Here is a 27,084-nt window from a genome sequence, read left to right on the forward strand (position 1 = left end):
TTTTGAAAAAATAAATGCATGTTTATTAAAAAACAAAAACCCTAACCAAGAACAAATCCTGGGACACTGAAAAATCAATGCTTCCTCTGAAGGCCAACAATAGCCAGTTGTTGGAACACCTGAAGAAGGCCAGGTGCCTCAGTCCGAACATCAGGTCTCAAAATATTCTTGCACAGTCAAAACTGGCATTCAAGTTGCTGGTCTGTGTGGACCCTGATTATTAGCATAGACAACCGTTACAGCTGGGTGTCTGGCTGCCCTATATCCACTAGCACAACCCACAGCCACCCCACAGCTTCAGAAAAATTACATATCCTCAACACTCCACTTGTAGGCAAGTTCCTCCACCGCCTTCTTGCTGGCAAGCCTGGCAAAGCGCTTCTGTTCAAATCCATTGGATCTGCAATCAAGAGACACTGATCAGCCAGAATCCTGAACTGGACATTTTTTTTCTTTTTTTTAAAAGAGAAGAGTTCATAACCTAATGAATAAGGAGGAAAGTAAGGCAGTCACGTGAAAATATTTAAGGCATATGCAATAGAATCAAAAAGTCAAAATACGTAACTCATCCTTTTATTAGTTTTTGTTCAGCCCCTTCACCACTCTCAACAAGTGTTTCAAACATTTACCACTCTACAGCTGACGGCCACATCTTATCACTCATCCACTCATCACACAGGCATTGAGTGAATTCTCATCACAGGCACATCTCGTTCAACTGCACCTCACTTTACTGCACCTCACAGAATGCATTTTTTACAAACGGAAGGTTTGTGGCAACCCTGCATCAAGCAAGTCCATCGGCGCCACTTTTCCAACAGCATTTGCTCACTTCGTGCCTGGGTCACATTTGGTAACTCTTGCAGTATTTCAAACTGTCTCATTATTGCCTATGGTAATCTTCAAACAATGATCTTTGATATGACTGTTGTAAACTATTTGGGGGTGCCATGAATTGTGCCCCTATAAAATGGCAAACTTGGTCAATAAATGTTGTTATGTGTTCTGAATGCTCTGCTGACCAGCCAACCCGCCATTTCTCTCCCTCTCCTCTAGCATCTTCATTCCCTGAGACACAGCAATACTGAAATTAGGCCAATTAACGGTCCTACAATGGCCTCTAAGTGTTTATATAAAAGGAAGAGCCACATATCTCACTTTAAATCAAAAGCAAGTGAGGAAAGCATGTCAAAAGCCAGACAGGCCAAAAGCTACACCTCTCGCGCCAATTAGGTTGTAAACGCAAAGGACAAGTTATGGGAGGAAATGAAAAGTGCCACTCCAAGGAACATACAAACGACGAGGAAGCAAAACAGCCTTCCTGCCAATAATGAAGAAAGTTTTAGTGGTCTGGATAGAAGATCAAACCAGCTAAAACATTCCTTTAAGCCAAAGCCTCATCCAGAGCAAGGCCCTAGCGCTTTTCGAATCTGTGCATGCTGAGAGGTGGGGAAGATGCAGAAGAGAAGTTTGAAGCTAGAGGGGCTGGTTTGTGAGGTTTAAGAAAGAAGCTGTCTCCATAACATAGAAGTGGAAGGAAAAGCAGCAGATACCTGTGTAGAAGCTGCAGCAAGTTATCCAGAAGATCTAGCTAAGACAGTCGGCTCCCCTGAACAGATTTTCAATGTAGATGAAACGTGTTTTACTGGAAGACGCCTCGAGGACTTTCACAGCTAGCGAGGGGAAGTCAATGCCTGGCTTCAAAGCTTCAAAGGACAGGCAGACTCTTGCTAAAGGGTTAACGCAGCTAGTGACTTTAAGTTGAAGCCACTGTTCATTTGCCACTCCAAAAATCCTGGGCCTCTTAAGAATTACGCTAAATCGACTCTGCCTGAGCTCCATAAATGAAAAAACAAAGCCTGGAGGACAGCACAGCTGTTTACAACATGGTTTCCCAAATATTTTAAGCCCACTTTTCAGACCTACTGCTCATTAAAAAAGATTCCTTTCAAAATATTACCGTTCACTAACAATGCACCTGGTCACCCAAGAACTCTGATGGAGATGGGACAACGAGATGAATATTTTGTTGTGTTTTTGGGGTTTTTTGTTTTGTTTTGTTTTGTTTTGCCTGCTAACACAATATCCATTCTGCAGCCCATGGATCAAGGAGTCATTCTGACTTTCAAGTCTTATTATTTTGTAAGGCTACTACCGCCAGACACAATGATTCCTCTGATGGATGGGGACAAAATAAATTGAAAGGCTTCATCATTCTCGATGCCATTAAGAACATTTGTGAGTCACAGGAGAGGACAATAACATCAACATTTAACAGGAATTGGGAAGAATTTGATTGCATCCCTCATGTAGACCTGGAAGGGTTTAAGACTTTGATGGAGAAAGGAGCTGCAGATGTGGCGAAAACAGCACGAGAACTAGAATCAGAAGTGGAGCCTGAAGATGGGCCTGAGGTGCTGCCATCTCATGATAAAGCTTGAATGGACAAGGAGCTGTTTCTTACAGATGAGCAAAGAAAGTAGTTTCTTGAAATGGAACTGAGCCCTGGAGAAGATGCTAGGAAGACCACTGAAGTGACAACAAACATTTCAGAATATTACATAACTGTAGCTAATAAGCTGTAGCAAGGTATGAGAGGATGGATTCCAATTCTGAAAGAAGTTCTACTGTTGACAAAATGCTATCAAAAAGCATCGCACACTACAGAGAATTTGTTCATGAAAGGAAGAGTCGCATGATGTCACAAACCTCACTGCTGTATTATTTTAAGAACTTGCCACAGCCACCCCAGCCTTCAGCAACCTCCATCCTGCTGAGTCAGCAGCGAACTGCAACGAAGCAGGACCCTCCACCAGCAAAAAAATTATGACTCACTGAAAGCTCAAAAGATGCTAATCATTTTTTAGCAATTAAGAATTTTTTAATTAAGGTATACACATTGGGGTCTGGAGGAGACTGGAGGCAGGAAAGTTACTACAGGGTATCGGCAACAGATGATGAACGCAGCGATAAAGGAGACTTAGTGACAGACTCGCTATGTAAGAGCAAAGGAGGAGGAGGTAAGTTCAACTTGCAGGTTAATAATTTTCAGGACCAGATGAATGAGGCTGCACTAAACAGGACAGAACATAAGAGGAAGAGCCGGTTAGGAGAGCTGAGGTTCATGAGCTCAGCTCTGAATGCCTTGCACTTAAGGTGACTCAGGTACACAGCAATAGAGCGATCTGGTGCATAGCTATACACACCAGACTACACCGCAGACACAGATTTGGGGATCACATACCTTTCGGTGGTAACTGAAGGTGTGTCGAAAGATTTAGCAAGAAAGAGCACATGGAGTGAGAACAGCTAAGGTTAGAGATGGAGCCCCTAGCAGCATTAAAGCGGCACGAAGGGGAAGAGAGCTCATAAAGGTGACCAATAATAAGAGAAAAGAACCAGGAGTAGAGTGTAATGAGTTTCAAGGAGTAGACCGCAACTCCCTTTAATACTATGAATTCTGTCTACTTCTATAAACTTCTTAAAAGAGCTTGTATTCACTGTCTATACTTCCTCACTTTCCATTCACTCCTTAACACATTAAACCTTGGCTTTTGTCTCACCACGCCACAGAGTTAGCACTCTTTCAGGTCACCAGTGACCTTCGTTCTTGCCAAATGCAGTGATTCCTCCCTCTCCCCAAGTCAGTCACCAGATCCTGCCACCTTCTCCCATGAACACCTGCATACCCTCCTCTCTCCATTCTGCTCCCACCGCCCCAGTTCAGACCTGTCTCCTGCACCCTGACCTACTGCAACAGCCTGTACCTTGTCTCTCTACTTCCAGACCTGCGCCTTTCACGTGTTTTTCAGATTACTGCCATAATGATGCCTCTATCTAAAATGCGGAGCTGTTAATCCTTCAGTGGCTCTCCTTTGCCTTTAGAGTGAAGACTACTCCTCAGAAATGCTTCCAAAGCCTATTGTGACCAGGTCCCTGCTCACCTTTCCAGTCCATCTCATACACTCCACTCTACATTCATGCTATCCAACAGCAGCGGACTGCCGATGAAGGCTCCTCCATAACACTATAACGTTCTATATTCTTGTGACTTTACCCATAAAGGACCCTCTTCCTTACTCCTCCTCCCTTTCCTTCTGTTGTCTGGTGACTGACACCCCTTAAGACTAAGCTCACGTATGACCCAGGAAGCCTTCCCTGACCACTCTCCTTAGGCTGAGTCCTACTCTCCCAAAGCACCTTGAAAATCCTCTATAATACCTAGCAAGTACCACTGAAATTATTTACTTGTCTTTCTCCTCTAGACAGAAAGTGAGTTCCTAGGCTCAGGGACTGTCTCTCACGAATTGTGGGAACCTGGCACCTAGCACACAGCTGCTTAAAGTAATCACATCTCTGCTAAGTGTTACTAAACTGATTGAGGTAACAGGCTTCTCTCTTTCCTCACACCTTCAGTAAGGGACGAGTAGGGTAAGTACTGGAATGTTTTAGGTAGAAGGTAAGCTTATTATAAACGGCTCCATGTCTAACCTTAGAAGCATGCAGGATATGCTAGAACACCAAGAAAACCAATGTTTTTTGCCCTGAGGAATAAATACTTAAGAGAGCCAGTAATATGATCATACAGATAAGGACAGAAGGATAAAAAAACCAAACCCTACAGAATAAAAAAAAACAAAAACAAAAACAAAAAAAACCTGCAAGAGCACTCACAGTGGAAAAGTCTTGGACTAGAGAATCTAGAATTAGATTCTAATTCCAGCTTTTTTTTTTTTTAAAGATTTTATTTATTTATTTGACAGACAGAGGTCACGAGTAGGCAGAGAGGCAGGCAGAGAGAGGGGGAAGCAGGCTCCCCGCTGAGCAGAGAGCCCGATGTGGGGCTCGATCCCAGGACCCTGAGATCATGACCTGAGCCGAAGGCAGAGGCTTTAAGCCACTGAGCCACCCAGGTGCCCCATCTAATTCCAGCTTTTTCAGGTGAACTAAATAACTCCAGTTAAGTCGTTCAATTTATCTGAGCCTTGGTTTGTCTTTTAACTAATAATAGAATTAGATTCGTGGACCTTATGGGTTTTTCTAACTACAGATCTGTTCCATAAATGTTCACTTGCCATGGGTCAAAACCAGACGAAACTAGAATTGGTGACGAAAAAACAAATAATCAGAAAGAAAACAGAGATGAGAAAGAGAACTAAAAGGAAAGATCTAGGGGGAAAAAAGTGGAAGAACACTACTGGGAGAGCTGGAGACAGATTAGACACCAGGAAAATAGGAGGTCAGGGAGAATTCTGAGTTTGGAAACAGAAAAAAACTTTTTAATAGAAAAAAAGAGGGGGGGGGCTCTGTAGCAGGTAGAATCTTTAGGGTGTGGCTATAATATCTACTTCTGACTGCAAATGAGCATTCTGAAAGATATTCCCACTGCCAAAGAACCCGTATCAGGCAAGCTGCAAACTAGAAGCAGTAAGTGAGCCTGAAACCACAGTCACCCTGTGGATACCTGCCAAAATCAGGAACTAGAGTCTCAGATTTCAAGGGCACCGTGAGGGACAGAAGAACAATGCCTTAAGCCCATATGAGGTGGGGCAATGAATTTCAGTCACAGCAGAGGAACCTGAGCAGGCTAATCTCCCCTTGGATAGCAATTATAAAATCCGGACAAAATACAGAATTGCAAGCATTTGAAATTATTTGAAGGCCTGGGAAAGTGACCAAAAGGCAGGGAGAACCTGGATGGGAATCTATGTGTGAAAAGAGATTTGTGAGGCTTTCTGCCAGAGGGTCTTTCCCAACCTGAACAGCTCCTGGAAGCAAAAAGCCACAGGCTTATTGGCTAGAGATGTCAGTGCAAAGACGCAGAGCAGCTGGAAAACCAGGGAGGAAACTCTGAAAGGGAGGAAACTACAAAACAAATGAACCCCAGAATCTACACACAAACCACACCCAAATCCTTAGCCAACTGCTAAACTGTGCTTGTCCAAGGAAAATCACATTGGGCCAGATGAAAAAGCAGCAGCTAGAAATTGAAAGAACTGAGCAAAAAGTGTAGCTGCTGCCCACTGTAAAGAAGACAGTGCTTAGAGTTCAAATACACCCACATTAACTGTCTGCTAGAATAAAAATCAACATACTTCAGAAGAATGTAACAGAATTCAACATCCCTATTATGGACCATTTAATATCTAGTGTATTTTAAAAAATGACCAGACATGTAAAGAAATAGTAAAATGTAATCAAACTCAAAAAAAAGCTATTAAGAGAAACCAATCCTGAGGTGACCCAAATGTTGCAATTAGCACACAGGACTTTAAAGCACTAATTATGAATATTCTCAAGGAAGAGGGAAATGTCTCATAACGAATAAACAGATGGAATATCTCAGCAAAGAAATATAAACCAATAAATAGAAATTCTAGAGTTGAAAAAAATCAGTAAAAAAAAAAAATCTACTGCATGCACTTAACAGATTAGAGAAGCAGAAAATCAATGAACTTGAAAACAGATCAACAGTAACTATGCGATCTTAAAGAGAAAAATGGTGAGAAAAATGAAGAGAGGGTGCCTAGAAAAATGAACAGAGGGTGGCTCAGTGGTTTAAAGCCTCTGCCTTCAGCTCAGGTCATGATCCCAGTGTCCTGGGATCAAACCTGGCATCGGGCTCTCTGCTTCCCTTCCTCTCTCTCTGCCTGCCTCTCTGCCTACTTGCGATCTCTGTCTGTCAAATAAATAAATAAAACCTTAAGAAAGAAAGAAAGAAAGAAAGAAAGAAAGAAAGAAAGAAAGAAAGAAAGAAAGAAAGAAATGAAGGTGAGAAAAAGGACTCTAATTTAATAGAATTGTGCCGAAGTGAATTTCCTTATTTTGGTAATGTACTACGGTTACATAAGATTATCAATGGGGGCAGCTGGGTAACACACTGTACTATTTTTACAAATTCTTATCTAAATTATTTCAAAATTAAAGTTTTGAAAAATAAAGATGAAATAAAGACATTCTCAGATCAACAAAAATTGAGAGAATTTGTTGCCAATAAACGTGCACTAAAGGAATATTTAAAGTTGTTCAGAGGGAAGAAAAAAGAGCACCAGAAATGGTTAAGTATACGAGTTAAATATGAACACCTACACATTTTGTTGTTTTCTTGGGTTTTTTTTAGTAACTGTGAATTAAAAATTAAAACACTGTATTGTAAGACCCATACCATTTACGTTTTATATATGACAACAAAAGCACATAGAACAGAGGGTAAGTGGAACTACAGTTTTACAAGGCTCTTATATTTTCTGGGCAACAGTACAGTTACAACTTTCAGCAGGCCGTAAGTTAAAGATACATACTGTAATCCTTAGAGCAAACACTAAAAAAAAAAAAAAACAACTGCAGAGGCTTAGCTAAAATAACAGAGGAATTAAAATCCAATACTAAATGTGCACACCTAAAATCCAAAACACTGACAATACCAAAGGCTGGCAAGGACACGGAGCAACAGGAATCCTCATTCTCTGGTGTAATATAAAATGGTATAGACAATTGGAAGACAACTGGCCATTTCTTACAAAGTTCAACACAATCTCACCATATAACCCAGCAATCAGTGGGCACTTAACAAGTAACCTGAAAACTATGTCCATGTAAAACTCTACACACAAATGTTTACTGCCGCTTTATTCACAGTCACTAAAAACTGGGAGCAACAAAGATGCCCTTCAAATGGGGGAATACACAAACTGGTACATCCATACAATGGGCTATTCATGCAAGAATATGGATGAATCTTAAGTGCATTTAAGTCTGACAAGAAGTCAGACTCAAGAGGCTACATATTGTATGATTCTATTCATGCGACAATCTGAAAAAGGCAGAACTACAGGAAGAGAAAACAGAACACTAATCACAAGGGTTTGGTGGAGAGGGTGTAACTGACTAAAAGAGGACTTGCAGAGAAAATTTTAGGACGATGGGACTTTCTGTATAGTACTAGGGCGGCGAATGAAGGACTCTGCATTTGTCAAACCGCACAGAACTATACACCATAAAAAAAATAATAAAATAACACTAACATAAGCAAACTCTAAAAAGGAAAAATCACCCAGGATGTCAGGAGACCCAGGACAGACTGCAGACTATGACAAATGAATCTACCTATAATACAAATGTAGGACACAGTAGTATGGGGTGGGGAGGCAGAGAGTTGACCCTTTAAGTTTTGTTGGAAAATGGTACTCTCACTAGAAATTTAAGGGTAAGAACAAAAGTAACTACACATAAATACTATACTTGAACTGGAAATCTGTTTCTCACTTCGTTTCTCAATTCTGAAGCTGTTTTACATGTATACTGACCTGAGGTAAGTAAAATAGATGGTAGCTGATGGGTGCCAGGTTTCACAATGTTGGAGGGGAAAGTTATAGATAAACAAGTAGAAAAGGTAATACTGAATTATAGTAGGTTACAGGAGTATAAACTCATACTCATGTATCTGTATATATAAGTATGTATGAATACAGACACATACATAAGCAGGTACAGAAATGATGACAGATATGTGTATATACACGGATTACTAGACACATACTACCGAGCTCTGTCTGCTGACAGGGCCTAGAAACAAGGACATCCAAGTAACAACAAGGCAAATCTTAATTTCCACTACCCATTAAAAGTAGTCGGGGCCCCGTGGAGAAATGGCCAGTTCTAAAGTTGGGGCAGGGAAAGCACAAGATGAGTCTGGAGAATCCTGCAGTATCAGAAAGTCAGGGAGTGCTCAAAAAATAAAAGGATAGGGCACACAACAGGGACACCTTAAAGAACTCCCAGTGGCTAAAGAACAGAACAATCTGAGCAACAAAATAAATAATATATTACTAGATTACAACAGTATAAAATACATATGACAATTACTGACAAAAAAAAGTAACTGACTAAATGGGGTGATGAAACAAATCCTTATAGAAAAAGTCCAAATATTATACATAGATATCCCACCCACAGGTTGCCTTTGGCATGCAAGTTGCACTTAGCGACACTTCTAGAGAGCAGAGTACAGAAAGGGAAAATGAATAACTTCATTTTTTTAAAAGATTTTATTTATTTATGTGAGCAACAGAGATAGCAAGAGAGAGCACAAGCAGGGGGAGCAGCAGGCAGAGGCAGAAGTAGGGTCCCCACCAAGCAGGGAGCCTGATGTGGGGCTCGATCCTAGGACCCTGGGAACACGACCTGAGCCGAAAGCAGACACTTAACCGACTGAGCCACCCAGGCACCAATGAGTAACTTCAAAGTGGAGAAACTGGCAAACGCGGACTTCCTTAACCAAGTGATTAAGGTCAGCATCACAAGGGATGTCCTATGATGTACTGGTTAAAATGATTTGATGAGAAGGGCACTCCTCCACTGTAGTATTCTTTCAATAAACAAATAACCTCAGTCAAACCATGAGAAAAACAAATGAACCCAATTTGAAGGACATTGTACAAAATAATGGACCATATTCTAAAAAACTGACAGGATCACAAAGAGCAAAGACTGAAACTGTCACAGATCACAGAAGACTAAAGAGAACGACAGTTATGTGCAATGCGGGAACCTAAATTGGAACAGAAAAAGGACTTTAGTGGGAAAACTGGTGAAACCCAAAATCTGGTATATTACTAATAACATATGAATGTTCAGTCTGATAAATTGTACCACGGTAATGTAATGAGTAGTAATAAAACTGGATGAGGGGTGCACAGGAATTCTTCATACTATCTGCAAATTTTCTATAAATCCACAATCATTAAAAAACAAAGTTGTTGTTGTTGTTTTTAAGATTATTTATTTATTTATTTGACAGACAGAGATCACAAGTAGGCAGAGAGGAAGAAGTAGGCTCCCTGCTGAGCAGAGAGCCCGATCCGGGGCTCAATCCCAGGACCCTGGGATCACGACCTGAGCCAAAGGCAGAAGCTTTAGCCCACTGAGCCACCCAATAAAGTTTGTTTTCAAAAAATAATTTTCAAAACAGCTCCCCCTACAACTACAGAATACATATTATCCTCAAATGCAAATAGATTACTCACCTAGATAAACTATATAGTGGGCCATAAAGCAGCTTAATAAATTTCAATAAGATCAAAGTATTATGGAGTATATCCTCTGACCTCAAGAGAATTAAACTGGAAGTCAGTAACAGTGAGATATCCAGAAATGTCTCAATGGCCTTTTGCCTAAGATCAAGTGTAGAATTAAACAATGTAACTCAATGGGTCCTAAGTCCTTAATTAAACAATGTAACTCATTGGATCCTAAGTAACTCATGGATTAAAGAATGAACCAAAATCCAACACAAATTTCTAGGAAAAAAACTCACAGCAATCTGCAAACAGAAAGCAACCTTCTCAACTCAGTAAAGGGAATCTACAAAAAACCTATAGCTTACAACATATTTAACGGCAAAAGACTGACGTTCTTCTAAAGATTAGGAAGATGTCTCTTACTACTTCTATTCAACATCTGCACTGAAGTTCTAGTTAGTGCAGTAAGGTCAGAAAAAGAACAAAGGACATTTGGGTTGGAAAGGAAGAAGTAAAACTGTCTACATTCATAGATGACCTGATCCTCTACGTACAAAATCTGATGCAATCTACAAAAAAGCTACTGTACAAGGTGAGCTTCACTATAATAACATAATAAATACAATGATATTTGTCATAATGAAAAATTCAAGCTTTTAAGCATAAATTAGGAATTTCAAAAAACATTCATCTGCCACCATGAACCCTAGCTTCCCATTAAAGATTTTGGTGATGAGAACAAGTAATGTTAACAAATATAAGATTGATGGTGTGTAGCATCAACATCTGGCATCAACATCTGGAAAAACTCAGCAAACCTGTATTTCCAAATGACCAGTATATCATGTTATAAAATCATGCACCAGGAAAAGATTCATCCAAAATAGGGGGGGAAAAAATGGATTTTTAATGAAACAGTATGGCATGTTTTTTGATATGGTTCCAGATACCATATTACAAATCACATCTAAGAAACTATCACTTGCTGAGCTTTTAATCAAAACATATAATACAAAAAAAAAAAAAAAAAAAAAAAAAACCACCACCATAATATGCCTGCCTTTTCTAACTACCTACAGATAAGGCTGAATTTTCTAAAGCTGTATTTTCTTCCTATACTTCAATTAACATAGTGCAAAAGACTCAATGCAGAATCCTGCTATCTACTATTAAGCCAAACATGAATGAGATTTACAAAAATGCTAATCAATGCCATTCTTCTATTTGCTTTGTTTGGGGAATGTTATTTTTCTTTAAAAATGTGGCAATTATGTTAGCATAGTGGCTTGAGTTTTGGTTTTTTTTTAAGATTTTATTTATTTATTTAACACAGAGAGAGAGATCACAAGTAGGCAGAGAAGCAGGCAGAGAGAAAGAGAAGCGGGCTCCCTGCCAAGCAGAGAGCCTGATGCGGGGCTCAATCCCAGGACCCTGAGATCATGATCTGGACCAAAGGCAGAGGCTTAACCCAATGAGCCACCCAGGTGCCCCCTCTTTATTAAGTTTTTAATGAACGAATAAACACTTTTTAAACATCTCAGTTCAGTTTCTAATATAGTAAATATTAAAGGACATATTCAACATAAAAAGTTTTTTGGGGGTCCTGAACAATTTTTAAGAGTATAAAGGGGTCTTGAGATCAAAAAGTTTGAGAATCACCAAGCTAAATGCTAGAACAATGTCCTTTAGTAGGCGAGAGGAGATGGGCTCTAACATGTAAACAAGGGACAGACTTTGGACAGAAGCACATTTAAGTCATCATGCTAATAGACAGAAAGTTAGAGTCAATGGGTAGATAGATGCTGGTCGTAGGGGTCAGTGAGACACCATAAGTAGCCCACTCCTAAGGCACTGAAGAGAAGGTTCAAGAACTACATTTTATTTTCCTTTTCAAGAACTACATTTTAAAGATATTATACAAAAAAGACTCCAGACTCCCACCCATCACTCATCTCCTCTAAACCTTAGAAAATATCACTCAAAGTGAACAATGTCAAAAACAAAGGGTACGGCGCTTGAGTGGCTCAGTTGGTTAAGCAACTGTCTTCGGCTTAGATCACAGTCCCAGAGTCCCAGCATCAAGTCCCGCATCAGGCTCCCAGCTTCATGGGGAGTCTGCTTCTCCCTCTGACCTTCACACCTCTCTCACGCTTTCTCTCACTGTCTCTCTCTCAAATAAATAAATAAAATCTTTAAAAAAAAAAAAAAAAAAAAAAAGGGTATCCTACCAGCAGCACCAGAGTTATTTGTCCAGAGCTTTAAAAAGCTTTGAGAAGGAAATAAAAAAAAGGAGGAGGAGGGGTATTCTAAGCATGAGAAATGGCATGTGGAGACCTTAGAAACAAAAGCAAGCAAATTGCATGTCATTAACTTTGTGCTTAGAACAGAGAGTGAGGGAGAGTAAGGGCCAGATGAAAGAGAAAACAAAAACGTAGGAAACATTCAGGCTTACCTGTCCACTCCATCCCAGCGATATCCAGGCCAGATATTGAATCTGTTGGGAGGTGGTGCGGGACCACTGTATCGAGGTCTCACTAGTGAGAGAAGAGGAGAGAAAAGAAGTTATACATATGTATATACATATGTTATACATATGTATAGATACATAGTTATCTATGTAACTCACTTCAGAGCTGGGTGGCAGAGGTAACAAAAAATGTTATACAGAAATCTCTACTGAGCTGAGCCCAAACTCCCAAACACAAGGAACCTAGAACCATATGGGAAAGCCCACACATGTGGCCAACTAAAGACCCTCTCTCCTTCCACAAGTCACCGCCATCTCTGGTGAGTCCTGGAAGGCTCACCTTTCTTATTCTTATTCTCCTTGGCTTTACTCTTCTTGATAAAGCTAGCCATGGGGTCCCCCTCTCTCTCCTGTTCTCTCAGCATCCGGTCCAGATCTTCATCATCAATATAGCGGGCCAGAGGCTTCTGCATTTCCTTCACTGCGTCCTCCACATTTTGTTGCTGCTGCCGGCTCTGGGCTAGCCTGGGCGAAAAGAACCAAGAGTGTCTGCTACCCTGTGTAACATTTCCCCTCTTACACTGAGACAGACCATACAACTACATTTGGAGAATCTCCTTTTTCTAGCAGCATAGGCCAAATATTTTAAAGAGTAAAATTCCTAGAACACCAACTGAAAGTGTGGAATCAATCAGTTTCTTAGAAAGGAGACTGAACACACTGAATTTTCCATTCCTGAAAGACCTCTGAAGGCACAGCAATGAACTAGCGGATCAAAAAAGTAGAGAATGAGCTTCTCCAGTCCAAGCGCAGTCTTATTCCTCCGTTCAGTCGTTCTCTTACCCTTTTCCCCACTGAGCGTACAGCTCGTCCCTCTCCGAGTCCTTCTCTGCTTTTCTCCTTTGCTCTAAACGTTCCAGTTTCAAATTCCTCTTACGGCCAGATTTATCTCGAAATACAGTTTCAGCATACTGGGATTCAGCTGCAAAGGAAAATTCTGCTTTTAAAGATAAATGCCAGGTAACAAAATCAGAAATAATTCTAACAGTTGAAATCAACCACTTGGGATTCTGATGCCAGATAAAAACTTTTGCAGCCAAAAAAAAAAAAAAACTTTTGCAGCCAGACTACAGATAGTTCCTACCAATATCTAACCTTTTTCAAGAAGGAAAAGAACCCCCTGGGCCCACTAAGAAGTTAGAATAATGCAAAAAACCAGAGCTGAAATTTAGTATCAATTAAAAGTTTAAAATATCAGGTACAATAAACTATATTTAAAAAAAATAATAAGGGGCACCTGGGTGGCTCAGTTGTTAAGCATCTGCCTTTGGTTTGGGTCATAATCCCAGGGTCCTGGGATTGAGCCCCGCATTGGGTTCCCTACTCAGCTGGAGGCCTGCTTCTCCCTCTCCCACTACCCCCTGCTTGTGTTCCCTCGCTCACTGTGTCTCTCTCTGTCAAATAAATAAATAAAATCTTTAAAAATAATAATAATAAAATCTACATGCGCCTTGATTGGTCTCTGCACTTTCACATTTTTACCTTCAAACGCCAGGGTTTCCCGTTTCTTGAGCTCCTGCTCCTCTCGGTGCACATCAGCAGACACCAACCCAGTTTTAGACCCAGAATACATGTATGAAGCCTATGCAATGGAAAATGGAGCACCCAACATTAATGAAACAATGTAGCAGCACACTCCAGTGTACACACAGATGCATTTTTGCCTGATGATTAGCAATAACCAAACCAAAAACTCTAGCCTTGTATTCTCATTACTGATCACAAGATTCACAAAATAAACAAGAAATAAAATTGAATTTGATGGCAAATTAAGAGTACTATCAAGTTTTAAGAATAAACAGAAACACAAACCAAGAGAATATTAACGAAAAGGTACAGCACATATTTCCGACTTTTCAGTATAAAAACTGCACACATGAAGCCACACTCTCAGGTCACCTGATCAGAAACCCGTATCAAGCTCTAAGCTCTCCAGTAGAGACCCACACTGATAAAATACTTCATTTCAACTACAAACTCAAGCAAATCCAAGATCCTTCAATTGTGGATAAATTTTAGGATCATGACAAGTTATGACCAGATCAAACCTTTTTTATTAAACTCCATTTCATATCAAGGTAAACAACCGACCCACAAATGGAGTACAGAATGTATCATGTGCTATGTACTCAATTTGATTACTGTGAAATTGTCCATGAAGTAAACGACACATAAAATGTCAAAGGGTCCGGTTGCAACACAAACCTCTTTTCCCCAAAAGAGAAGAACCCCAATTCCTGAGTCTGGGACAGACAACAAGGACCATGTGGGTGACAGAGGAGACCTACCTGGGAAGTCTGGGTTGGAGGGAAATATGCACACTGCAGGCTCTATGCCTGTTTCTTAACCGGCTCACTGGAGTAAGATTCTGTCCCGAGTACCAGTGTGCTTCACAAAACAACTGCTCAGAGTTCCTGTGGATGCTCTGGGCAAGTGATGCTTTATCACAGATTTAAAATGAAACAAAACACTGACTTCCCAGGTGACATGATTTCTAAAAGTTGTTTTATATTTTAAATGCCTCTCTTTAAGATCTGGATACAGAGACCTGCAGTCCAATTTATAATAAAAATTGCTTAGGCTAAAGTCTCATGTTGCCTGGGCACTGTGCTAAGTTATATTTACCCTGACTCATTTGACTCTCATAGTAACCTCATGAAGTACATACTACTCTTATCCATGTTTTACAGATGAAGAAGCTGGGGGCTAGAGATATTCCATAGCTTAGTCCAATATCACAAACAGCAGTTGAAGAAGTAGGACTCAAATGTATGGCCCGATTAACACAAGGTTTGTACTCTGAACTCTACTCGGTAAACTACAGTTCTCAGTTCACAGAAGTTTTTCCCGACCGATTAAAAAATGAGATTTGTGGAATTAAGAGGCTAGAAAGGCAAAGGGCACTTAGGAAACCTGGTGTTTGCAAGTTCATCTGGGCTAGGTTATAGGCAGTCCTTGCCTCAGAGAGAAGCAAAGAGCTCTTGAGGTAACTCTGCACTAGATTTACTATGCCATTAGGAATCACCTCCTCCCTCTCTGATTTGTATATCTGAGACGTGTACATAGCTAGGAAACGAAGTCACTCTAAGGAAAGGATATGGCTCCTGAAAATTCCTACCTTCTTTTCTAGAGGTTGACTCCTTCGAGGTGGAGACAGATCAGAATCAGAAGATTGGACCCTCTGTTTCCTCCTTGGTGGAGACAGGTCAGAATCAGAGCTCCGACGTGTAGGTCTATTCCGTGGAGGTGACAGATCTGAGTCAGAATCCCTGTGCCCTGAACTTTGCTTATGTCGAGGAGGAGAAAGATCTGAATCTGAGGCTTTCCGACTGTCACTTGCATAGGAGGAAGAATCCAACGTGTGACTCAGATGTCTCCTAGGTGAAGAGCTTGTGTGAAACTTCCTATGGCTGGGGGAAGAGTCTAGAAATTTAAAAATGAAGTCTTTAATCCCCTTGGCAGAATCTTAAAAACGGAACTTACCAAGCTAATATTCAATATTCATTCAGTCCTCCTCTAAAGAGCTATCACTCACCTAAACACAAGTGAAGATGACACAGGAGAAGAGCAGAGTCAGGGACAACTTTCAAAACCAACAAGTAGGATGTGGGGATCTATTCCCAAGCTACTAGTGACTGTGACTAGCATGTAAAACCTCAATATACTCACCTATGTCATATTTATCTGAACACAGAATGGGCAAAACAACTTGCACTCAGATTTCAGTGATGTGGCAAAAGTTAAAAAACTACCTAGAGGGGGCGCCTCGGTGGCTCAGTGGGTTAAGCCGCTGCCTTCGGCTCGGGTCATGATCTCAGGGTCCTGGGATCGAGCCCCACATCGGGTTCTCTGCTCAGCAGGGAGCCTGCTTCCCCCTCCGTCTCTGCCTGCCTCTCTGCCTACTTGTGATCTGTCCATCGAATAAATTTAAAAAAAAAAAAAACTACCTAGAGGGGTGCCTGGGTGGCTCAGAAGGTTAAGCCTCTGCCTTCAGCCTAGGTCATGATCTCAGGGTCCTGGGATCAGGCCCCACATCAGGCTCTCTGCTCAGCAGGGAACCTGCTTCTCCCTCTCCCTGCCTGCCTCTCTGGCTACATGTGATCTCACTCTGTCAAATAAATAAAATCTTTAAAAAAAAAAAAAAAAAACTACCTAGAATATACCTAGGTGGCTCAGTTGGTTAACCATCTGCCTTCGGCTTAGCAAGGGTCCCTGCAAGGGGATAGTCAGGAGAAGTCTCTTTCTTCCTCTCCCTCTGCCCCTCCCCCCACTCATGCTGGGGCAGGCGCGTGCGCGCTTGCTCTCTCTCTCTCAAATAAAATCCTCAAAAAAAAAAAAAGAAAGAAAGAAAAGAAAACAAGACCTAGGGACAAAGACTGAGTAAATGAATCTCACCACACAAGCCTGAGTTGTAGACAGAAACATCATAAATCAAGTCCAAAACAGGTCATCTGCAATGGTCTTAAAAAAAAAAGTCTTAAAAATATATATCCCTCTTACTCAGTAAGTCAATTTCTCTTTAGTTTTGTAGGAAACTTATCTAGAAGTACTTACATTTCCAGGAAATCCAACTAAATGTAGATAAAGAAATAATCCAGAATGGGGAAGTAATTTATGTACAAGGTTCATTTTAAAATTATAAAAGCAAAAATTTAGAAATAACCTAAAATATGCAGCATTAAGGAAATGGTTAAGCACATTTATGTAACAGAACACCAATAAAGATCATACGACAAAGTGATGTTTTTTATGACACAGGGAAGACAACGTTAAGTGAAAAAACCAGGCAATATTATACATACTACACGTATATACTACATAGAAAGGGCTTAACTACATAAAAAAGTGCATAGAAAATAGACCATTGGCCACAACACAAAGAGTGAATGGCTCTGTATGACAGAATTTTGTATAACTTTCCTTCTACTTCTGTACGCATCTCTGTACACTCTGAAATTTCTACATCAGACATGTAGCATCTTCTTATGGGGTGGGGAGACAAACAAAAAGATATATAAAAACGTCCTCCTTGCCACTGTAAATTTTAACTCTCCTCAGCCCAACCTCTCCCCACTTTCCTACAGTTTTTAAAACTCCAAAAAATACCATTCTCGTTTCTAAAGACCACAAGTAAGAGGTCCATAAAGAAAGCACCCAGGGGATAATTCCCTCTTATGGGCAATCAAATGCTTACCTTTAGAATCATGCTTATGAGATTTTGCTTGCTTTTTTCTTGGAGGAGAGACGTTAGAGTCATACTCATACTTGCTTTTCTTTGGGAGTGATGCATGAGATGGTCCCGGCACCTTCCGATGTGGAGAAGTTTTGCTAGAGGCTCTTTCCAGGGCTTTACTGCTTTTGGTTCTTGCATTAGCAGCCAAATCAGGGGAGTCATGGTGGGCCCTCCTGAGCTGCGATGTGTCCAAGGAGTCAAGAGTCCTTCTCGGTTGAGATGTGTCAGGGGAGCTATTTCGGCCCCTTCTGGGAAAAGAGCTATCTGAGGAACTGTGATGGGCCCTCCTAGGAAGAGATGGATCTGGTGTGTCGTGATAGACTTTCCTAGGAGACACACCTGAAGAGTGACGATGAGGCTTCCTGAGGGGAGAAGCATCCAAAGAAGCATGATGGGCCCTCCTGGGAGGAGATGGGTCTGGGGTGTCGTGACGGACCCTCCTGGGGGGAGAGGAATCTGGGGTGTCATGACGGACCCTCCTCGGGGGGGATGAATCCGGGGTGTCGTGACGGATCCTCCTGGGGGGAGACGAATCTGGGGTGTCGTGACGGACTCTCCTCGGGGGGGATGAATCCGGGGTGTCGTGACGGACCCTCCTGGGGGGAGACGAATCTGGGGTATCGTGACAGACTCTCCTGGGGGGAGAGGAATCTGGGGTGTCGTGACGGACTCTCCTCGGGGGGGATGAATCCGGGGTGTCGTGACGGACCCTCCTGGGGGGAGATGAATCCGGGGAGTCGTGACGGACCCTCCTGGGGGGAGATGAATCCGGGGTGTCGTGACGGACCCTCCTGGGGGGAGATGAATCCGGGGTGTCGTGACGGAAGTGTCTGTGTGAGGGCAGATCTTCGCTGTGACCTAAACACAAAGGGCAAAGAGTTACATCCCACGGGTGCTCTATTCACCCCTCGTACTCAAAGTTTCAAAAGATGCCCTGGCAGCATACATGTCAAAACAACTCAGAAATCCCAGGTCTGCCCAGCTCTTTTGCTTAGGGGCAGTCAACCAGCACTCACGAATACCATAAAGATAACCTCTTGTATTTGCCTAACAAGCCATTTAAATGCATTTTTCATATTATACCTTGGGCTGGTACAATATGGTATTATATTATGCCATCAGGGCAGGTATCCCTGTTTCACAGACATGAAAATAGAGGCTCCAAGAAGATGAGTGATTTCTTAAGGAAAGTCACAACCACTAAAATAAGAAGATAGGCTAACACCCTGATCCTCCAGCTGTCGATCCAATACTATTCTTTTTTTTTTTTTCTAAGATTTTTATTTATTTATTTGACAGAGAGAGATCACAAGTAGGCAAAGAGGCAGGCAGAGAGAGAGGGGGAAGCAGGCTCCCTATTGAGCAGAGAGCCTGATGCGGGGCTCGATCCCAGGACCCTGGGATCATGACCTGAGCCGAAGGCAGAGGCTTAACCCACTGAGCCACCAAGGCGCCCCGACCCAATACTATTCTTAAAACCATGTCTGTGCAGAGCTCCCAGAGGTTCCTACTGATATTCAGACTAGATAACATACAGTTCATATTCATTCTTCTTTCAAAGGACAAACTGACTAAGATTGTGCCCCATCAAAATGAAATACTGTGAACTATTTAATCCACAGCCCTGTGCTCCTTACTGGGGGGAGATCACCAGATAAAAAGAGGGATCAGCATTTCCTCATCACCTACTACAAGCCAATGATTTATACAGATTCCCTCACTTAATTCTCACAACAAGCCTGAAAGACAAATACTATTATCCTTCATTTTATAGATGAAGAAGTGAATCCTGAGAAAGATTAAGTCATACTGCCAAAGTCATACTGTTACGATGTGGTTGGAGTGGTAGGGGATCCAGTCCAGGTCCATCCGACTCCAGAGTCCATGTGCAAACTCTTTTTTCTTTTTTTTTTAAGATTTTATTTATTTATTTGACAGAGAGAGAGAGATCGCAAGTAGGCAGAAAGGCAGGCAGAGAGAGCGGGGAAAGCAGGCTCCCCACTGAGCAGAGAGCCCAATGCGGGGCTTGATCCTGGGACCCTGAGATCATGACCTGAGCCAGAAGCAGAGGCTTAACCCATTGAGCCACCCAGGCGCCCCACAAACTTTTAAAATAGGTAGTTCACAAAAGAGTTTGAAACTTCCAGTTTTCAAAGTTATAAGGGAATGAAATGTTTACAGCAACTCAGGACATTGCCAAAATCCAGTTTCTCCTCTCCTTCTACTTCTTGTCATTGAGCTCCATGGCCCCAATACAAATGAACGCTGGGTAGGGCCCAATGAACAACTGCTAAGTGGATGAATTAAATCAAGTCAACTCCTTTACTTTGGGAAACAGCCCTATCTGACTGGAATCACCACTCACAGAAGAGTACTGATATCTGAGGGAGACCTGACACCAAATCTAATCCATGGCATCAATAAATTACGTGATATTTATAAAAAGGAAGCAAAGATCAGAGACCAGTGAGGCTATTTCCAGTGACAAACAGGGATGGAGCAGTGAGAGTGAAGAAAAAGAATTATTGGGGGTGGGGGGACAGGGTGGTTCAGTATCACTTCCTAGACCTATAAATACAGAGACCAGAAGATTCTCTCTGAAAATAGGACTATACAAAAGACCAGAAACACAACCACAGGATAAGGCAGAAAACAGTAAGATTCTGATGAAAGAATATACACTTCTTATTCATAAAACATTATAATGTACTGGAAGTTAACTTAAGCAATAGAGATCACTAACCTATAGCCAACTGTCTCTTTGGTTATGCATTTTTTTTCCTTATCAGAACTGTAGGATAATTAACATAAGCAAAATGTGTAACAGAGAAAGAACAAATCCTGTTTAGGAGTTAATTCTTCTACCCTTCATGTATGAGAAAGGAACACGTGTCGAGAGTAAACTGAAGTTAAATGGCTATTCAGAAGCAAGATCCCCGTTTCATGCCAGGCAGGGGAAAAACCGAGACAAATCGGAATAGGGCTAGTCTCTGCTCAAACATGACAAATGCCTTTTATCTAATCCTCAAAAACTCAAAAAATTTTTAAATAGGGAGTTAAATTATCAGCCTAGGGAGAGGGTATAGAGTGGGCAAGTGGAGGATAACACACAGCAAAATACCAATATCTAAAGGGAAGAACAAAGAAAGATTTACTCCTCCAAAGTCCTGCCTATGTACTAAGTGCCCCGCTATTTGGGCCTGAGAGGAGTGGTTACTGCAAGATCCCCAAATAAGTCAATTCCTGATTTCGGTAACCCTAATGGCCAAAATAAAAGAGAAAACAGGATACTTGTCTCTCAGTTCCCATGTCTTGCTACCTGTGAAGAAGTTCTGAATTCTTTTTCACACTATATTTTTCAGGATCAAGGACACACTAAAACAAACTATGCGTTTCTCTAAAAGGAAAGTACAGAGAAGAAAAAAAGGCTTCCCCTATATATGGGGAGTTGAGATTTATCCATTGTTGAAACTAACCTCCCAGAAGCTTCCATTTGGCACTGGAACGAAAGGCTTCCATCTGCTTTACTTCTTCCGGCCGCTCGTCCACAAACTCAGCCACCTGTCAGAGTTAGGACACTTATGTTGAGAAAACCCACAGGATCCAGGCAAGGAGCAAGCACTGTTGTTTCAAGAACCCGAAGCTACGACCATTCCCATTCCTAATGTACATGGCAGATGCAAGTCCAAAATAGCCATGAAAAAACATGCAGACACATGTAGTGGTCCTCAATTCTGTTTGCCCCTTGAGATGTTTATCTGATTATCCCTGGATAGTTTAATTATAGATCTTTCTCTGGCTGATCAATTTTCTTCCAAAGGTGAATTTCTTCATTACAAACCTTCTTTATCAACCTGCCAGGTACATAACTGCTATGGATAAGCTAAAAGCTAAATTCCTTTTACCTTTTTGCTTTTACATTCAGAGTAAAAATACAGGCAAGTTCCCTGTGATGCCTATCACTCACCAAGGGCTTCAGGTCCCTTATGAAGCCTGTTATAGGTAATCACAATCATAGGTTTTCTTAGATCCAACCAAGATTCTGTGCACTGATTCTGATTCTGATTCTGTGTACTAAGAAGTACACAGAATCACAGAATCTGTAAGGGATAAAAACACACTTCATATCACTCAAATTCCCAAACAAATATGGAATCTTCTTGTATCCTTGATAAACGATCACTCACCTAGTCCCTCCCTTTTATTATCGCACTCAATCCTCAAAACAGCCCTCCAAAGAAAGGTTCCACACTGATAAAGAACTTTGACTCAGAGATGTTATGTAGATTTCTCAATGTCACAGCTAGCAAGTGGCAGAACTGAAATCCAAACCTAGGTCATAATTCACCTCTATTTTTCTGTTCCCATCATTCCTCAGGTAAGCGAGTTTTGAGATAGGAAAGCATAAGCTTGAATTCAAGCAAGATAAACCGAAATCTAAATCACCAGCTCCGCCACTTAATATTGGTGTAGCCTTTGGCAAATTATTTCCTCTAAAGCTCAATTTCCTCATTTGTGAAAGTAGGACTCAAGGTTCTATGAGGATTCAATGAGATAATTCATGTAAGCTAAACAGCTTCGTACATGGTAAATGCTCAATAAACTATACCCATTACTCCTGTGCTGCCACTGGTATTGTGCTTGTCCTAATTATTTTGCCGTTAGTACTGGTGGTGATGATGGTCTTGCAGACCATCCATTCAAAAATGAATTCAATAATCAAGATCTGTTTTAACCAGTGTAGAGAGCAGTGGGGCTAAATCCTCCCTTGTTCAGGTTTTGAGGCAATCATAAGAGCAAAAGACAATATTATAAAGGAAAATTAATACACTTGATTATATAAAAATTAAAATTTTTAAATGTCAAAACCTTATAAGTGAAAAGACAAATAATAAAATACATTTGTGACAGTAAAACAAGTAATATATTCTTATTTATGTAAATATCAAATAAATAAATGGAGAAATTAAAAAGTCCAATTTTCTAAACAATGGAAAAAATCCCCCCAAATTCATAAAATACAAATGCTCGATAAACATATGGGAAAATTATTCACTATTTCTCAAAGAAACTGGATACCACTGTTCACCTGCCAAACTGACACAGGTTGAAACCTATTGTTTTTGTTGTTGCAAATAATTCTCTAGTATTCATGAAGAAATGGGAAAATGGCATTCTCAAACAACTCTACGGAGAGTATAAAATTGATACTACTTTTTGGAAAGCAATATGGGAATACAGCTCAAAAGGACCAGAGTTTCTAACCTATTAATTCCATTTGATAGGAATAAAGAAATAAACAGATTTCCACAATATTTTCTGTATAAGATGTTTTTCAAAGCACTATATTTTAAAACCGAAAACCATCCATAAATACAGTAAAAGGACAGGTTAAGTTAATACATATAATGAACTACCATTGCAACCATTAAAAGTCATGTCCTCAAAGAATATTTTAAAATCTTACTAACGAAGTCACTACATACTACTAAGTGAAAGAGCAAGTTCCAAAACCATATGTTCAGTATGATCCTGATCATATTTTAAAAATAAATAAAATACAAGCCTGTATAATCTATGAATTAAAGACATACACATCTAAATGTTAGCAGTTATTATCTCTGGACAGTCACAGAGAAGTGATTATTGTATTTTTTTCTAAATTTTAAACCTTAAAATTCCCAAATATTCTAAAATAAATATGTATTGCTTTTATAACATTAAAAAAACAAATGTTATAAACATTAATTAAGTGACTGGATCTGACTCAAATTAATTGGCCCCTTAGGATCATTATTTCCCTTCTTCCTTTTTTTTTAAAGGATTTTATTTATTTATTTGAGAGACAGTGAGCACAACAGACAGCACATGAGCAGGGGCAGAGGGAGAGGAAGAGAGAGATGTGGACTGCTCTGCTCAGCAGGAAGCCCTACGTGACAGGGAGACCTACGTGGGGCTCAGATCCCAGGACCTTGGGAGTCATGACCTGAGCCAAAAGTAGACACTTAACTGATTCAGCCATCCAGGCACCACCCCCTCTCCCACCTGACCTTTTTTTAAAGTAATCTTTAAACCCAATGTGGGACTCATATTCACAACTCCAAGGTCAAGAGCAGCACGTTCCACCAACTTAGCCAGCCAGGTACCCCACTATTTGATATGAACCTTCTCTTAAAAGATGTATTATAGAATATGTTGGGAATTAACACTGAATATACTCATCTGGAATTCATTTTTACAACCTGTTAGTGCAATACAGCCTATCAACGGCTCTCCTTTTTCACCGTGTTTCTCAGCAAGGTTTCCATGATGAAACCAATCCAAGATTACTTGCCTATGCTTTTGCCCACTTAGTTCTTACTGGTCCTTCAAAACTCAGGGTATTTACATCCTTCCTAGAATTTCCCAGTGAGGGGCACCTGGGCGGCTCAGTGGGCTCCCGTCATGATGCAATGGTCCTGGGATGGAGCCCCAGGTCATAGGGCTCCCAGCTCACCTGGGAGTCTGTTCTCCCTCTCCCTCTGCACTCCTTCCAATTTGTGTGTGTGTGTGTGTGTGTGTGTGTGTGTGTGTGTGTGTGTGTGTTTTCTCTCTCAAATAAATAAAATATTTTTAAAAAATTCTTAGTGGAATTAAAAAGTGTGCTACTCCCCCAGTGCTCTAACAGTATTCGGTGCATATGTGAAATGTCTCTCCACTATTTATCACATTGTTGAAATCTGAAATTCAGTCTCCCTTCTAGGGTATGGTCTCTAAAGTCCAGACACTCGGTTTTATTAACCTACCTATCTTCAGTACTTAAACAAAAGTATACAATTTTAAACCAGCTGAATCAATGAACAAAAGGAACAAATAAAAAATTTCCTTTAATTGAACCTGAACATTGTTTTTAAGGTACATTTCAATAAACTGAACCATGGCTAACTATTAAATATTACAGTTAGAAGTCCTGCTTCTCTGTTCCCATTTCTAGGCTAATGAGGCCCTCCATAAACAAAGAAAACAGTCTACAGGCATCATCAAAGAAGACTACTTTAAAACAACTCTTGGAAAAGTGTCAATCTCTTTTCTGCCCTCAGCATATATACACATATATATAAATCTACCCTGTACTGGAATCAAGGTTGAGAAGTCCTCACAGCCTCAAAGATACATACCACAGGCAAATCTCCATCATCATCATCATCCTCCTTTTCCGGTTTAGTAGTGGAAATAGATGTCCAGCTCACATCATCATCCACAATCCTCATTCTAAATATGAAAAATAAAAAGATAAAAAAGGAAGAATCATTCTTGGAAACAGCCTACGAACACTTATCTATGGATTTTAGGATAAAGTTCAAAATCCTACAAGATTCTACAAGGTCCAGTCTTTGCCTATATGGCCAACTTCACTTTGTACCACTGTCTCCATAGTTTACTGCCTAGCTGGTCATCTTTTGGTGCCTGGAATGAGCCAAATTTCTTACCACATCAGTTTTCACATATTCAGTTCCTTCCCTCTGCCGGACCTACTCTTTTTTCTTTAATGGGAAACTCTTAAGATTCTTAAAGAGTCCTAACTTACATTTACTTTCCTTGAGCTTCTCATATAGTTGTATAATTAGATCTTTAAATCATAAATATGATTCATTTTCTTTGTGAATAATACAATGAAAGCATCCCATGGATGCGTAACGGGTTGAGGGAGGTAAGGAGAGTAGCACCCGAATAGGGACTGTGCCTTCTCATTCACAGTGATATCCTCAACACCCTGAAATAACTGGCATAGAAGTACGCATTCAATAAATGTTTGTTAGACAAACTACAGACGAGTCCAAATAATTAACAATGACTGCCGTGACGTGAACATTCAATCTGAAAAGCCATGATCACTTTATACATCTCTAATCATAGTTATAAAGTGATATCACTATTACTCTCATTTTAAAGATGTGTCAACAGTCTTAAAGAGATGAAATATCCTGCCCAAGCCACACAACCCACAAAGTGGCACAGCTGGGACTCAAACTCTGACCAGCATTACTCCAAAGCTCAAGCTCTTTTCACTACATGGCACTGTCTCCAAAGAATTTACACAAGTCAGAAGGGCAGGAAGACAGAAAGCAAGAATAGGCAAGAACCAAACCAGGAATGGGAATGGCTTCGTTCTTTGGAACTGGGGGTATTAGTTCCCTAGAGCTGTCTAACGAAGTATCACAACCTGGGGGGCTTAAAGCAACAGAAATGTACTCTCTCACAGTTCTAGAGGCTTGAAGTCTGAAATCAAGGTGTGTGCAAGGCAATGCCCGCTGGCAAGGCTCTAGGGGAGGATATTTCCTTGACTCTTCCAACTTCTGGCAGTCCCAGGCATACTCTGGCTAGTGGCAGCGGAAATCCAGTCCAATCTCGGACTCCATCTTCACATAGCGGTTCTCCCCCATGCCTGTGTTCAAATTTCCCTCTTCTTAAAAGGACACCAGTCACACTGGATTTAGCGTCCATCCTAACCCACCGTGACCGCATCTTAACTAATTATATCTGCAAAGGCACTATTTCCAAAGAAAGACGTTCTGAGGTTCTGGGTGGACATGAATGGGGGCGGGGACACCCTTCAACCCAGTACACTGAGCTACAAAGTTCTCATTTGAAAAATGGGGATAATAACAACACCAACTTCGTGGTAGTATTCCGAAGCTTAAAACGTCTAAAATACTTAGAACGGCATCTGGTACATAACAAGAACTACAAATGCTGGTGGTGGTTGTTAACAGCATCACTAGCAAGAGTAACAGGAAGTAAGCACAGTTCTCTGACTCAGGACCACAGTCCCTGGGATTGCTGAACCCCACAGACAGGTCCTGGGCCCTAAATATCCAGACAGGGAGGCTCTGGGTGAGCTCCACCACCATTGTCAGGGCACGACATTCATTTTCATCGGGAGAGGACGGAACGCTCCAAAGGCGGGGAAAGAGTAATGAAAGTTAGAGCCGTCTTCAGCAAGGGAAGATACCGCCCGGGGCGCGCGGCGCCTGAGCCGGGCTCCCGAGGTGTCCCCTGAGGAGCCTGGCGGGCGGCGCGCAGAGAGGAAGCGCCGGCCGAGGTTCGAGCAGGGGGAAAGAGGCGGCCAGCCGCCACAGGCCCGGCCCCGCCAGAACCAACTCACCCCTTGCCGCCAGCCCCGCCAGGCTTCGGCCGCTTTCTGCGACGCTTGCGACCGGAATCAGGGCCCCCATCGACGCCGGCACCTGCCCCCGACAAGTAACGCTTCAGATACTCGGCCTTGGAGAGCGGCGGAGCTGCCGCCATGGCAGCGGCGAGGGCGG

At 41.2% G+C, this 27,084-nt stretch overlaps 1 protein-coding gene across 1 annotated transcript; it reads right to left on the bottom strand.

The window, feature by feature from the left end:
- Positions 1-27,067, bottom strand: BUD13 (BUD13 homolog; the record flags this gene model as incomplete). Its single annotated transcript, XM_082683463.1, has 10 exons — positions 1-400; positions 12,472-12,553; positions 12,827-13,011; positions 13,330-13,468; positions 14,029-14,128; positions 15,665-15,969; positions 17,741-18,637; positions 21,256-21,340; positions 24,937-25,030; positions 26,925-27,067. 10 exons carry the CDS (start codon positions 27,065-27,067, stop codon positions 307-309), a joined length of 2,124 nt encoding a protein of 707 aa, XP_082539589.1. The 3' UTR covers positions 1-306.
- Between the last annotated feature and the right edge of the window lie 17 nt (positions 27,068-27,084).

This window comes from Mustela nivalis (assembly GCF_964662115.1).
Source record: "Mustela nivalis genome assembly, chromosome: 9".
NCBI classification, from domain to species: Eukaryota; Metazoa; Chordata; class Mammalia; order Carnivora; family Mustelidae; genus Mustela; species Mustela nivalis.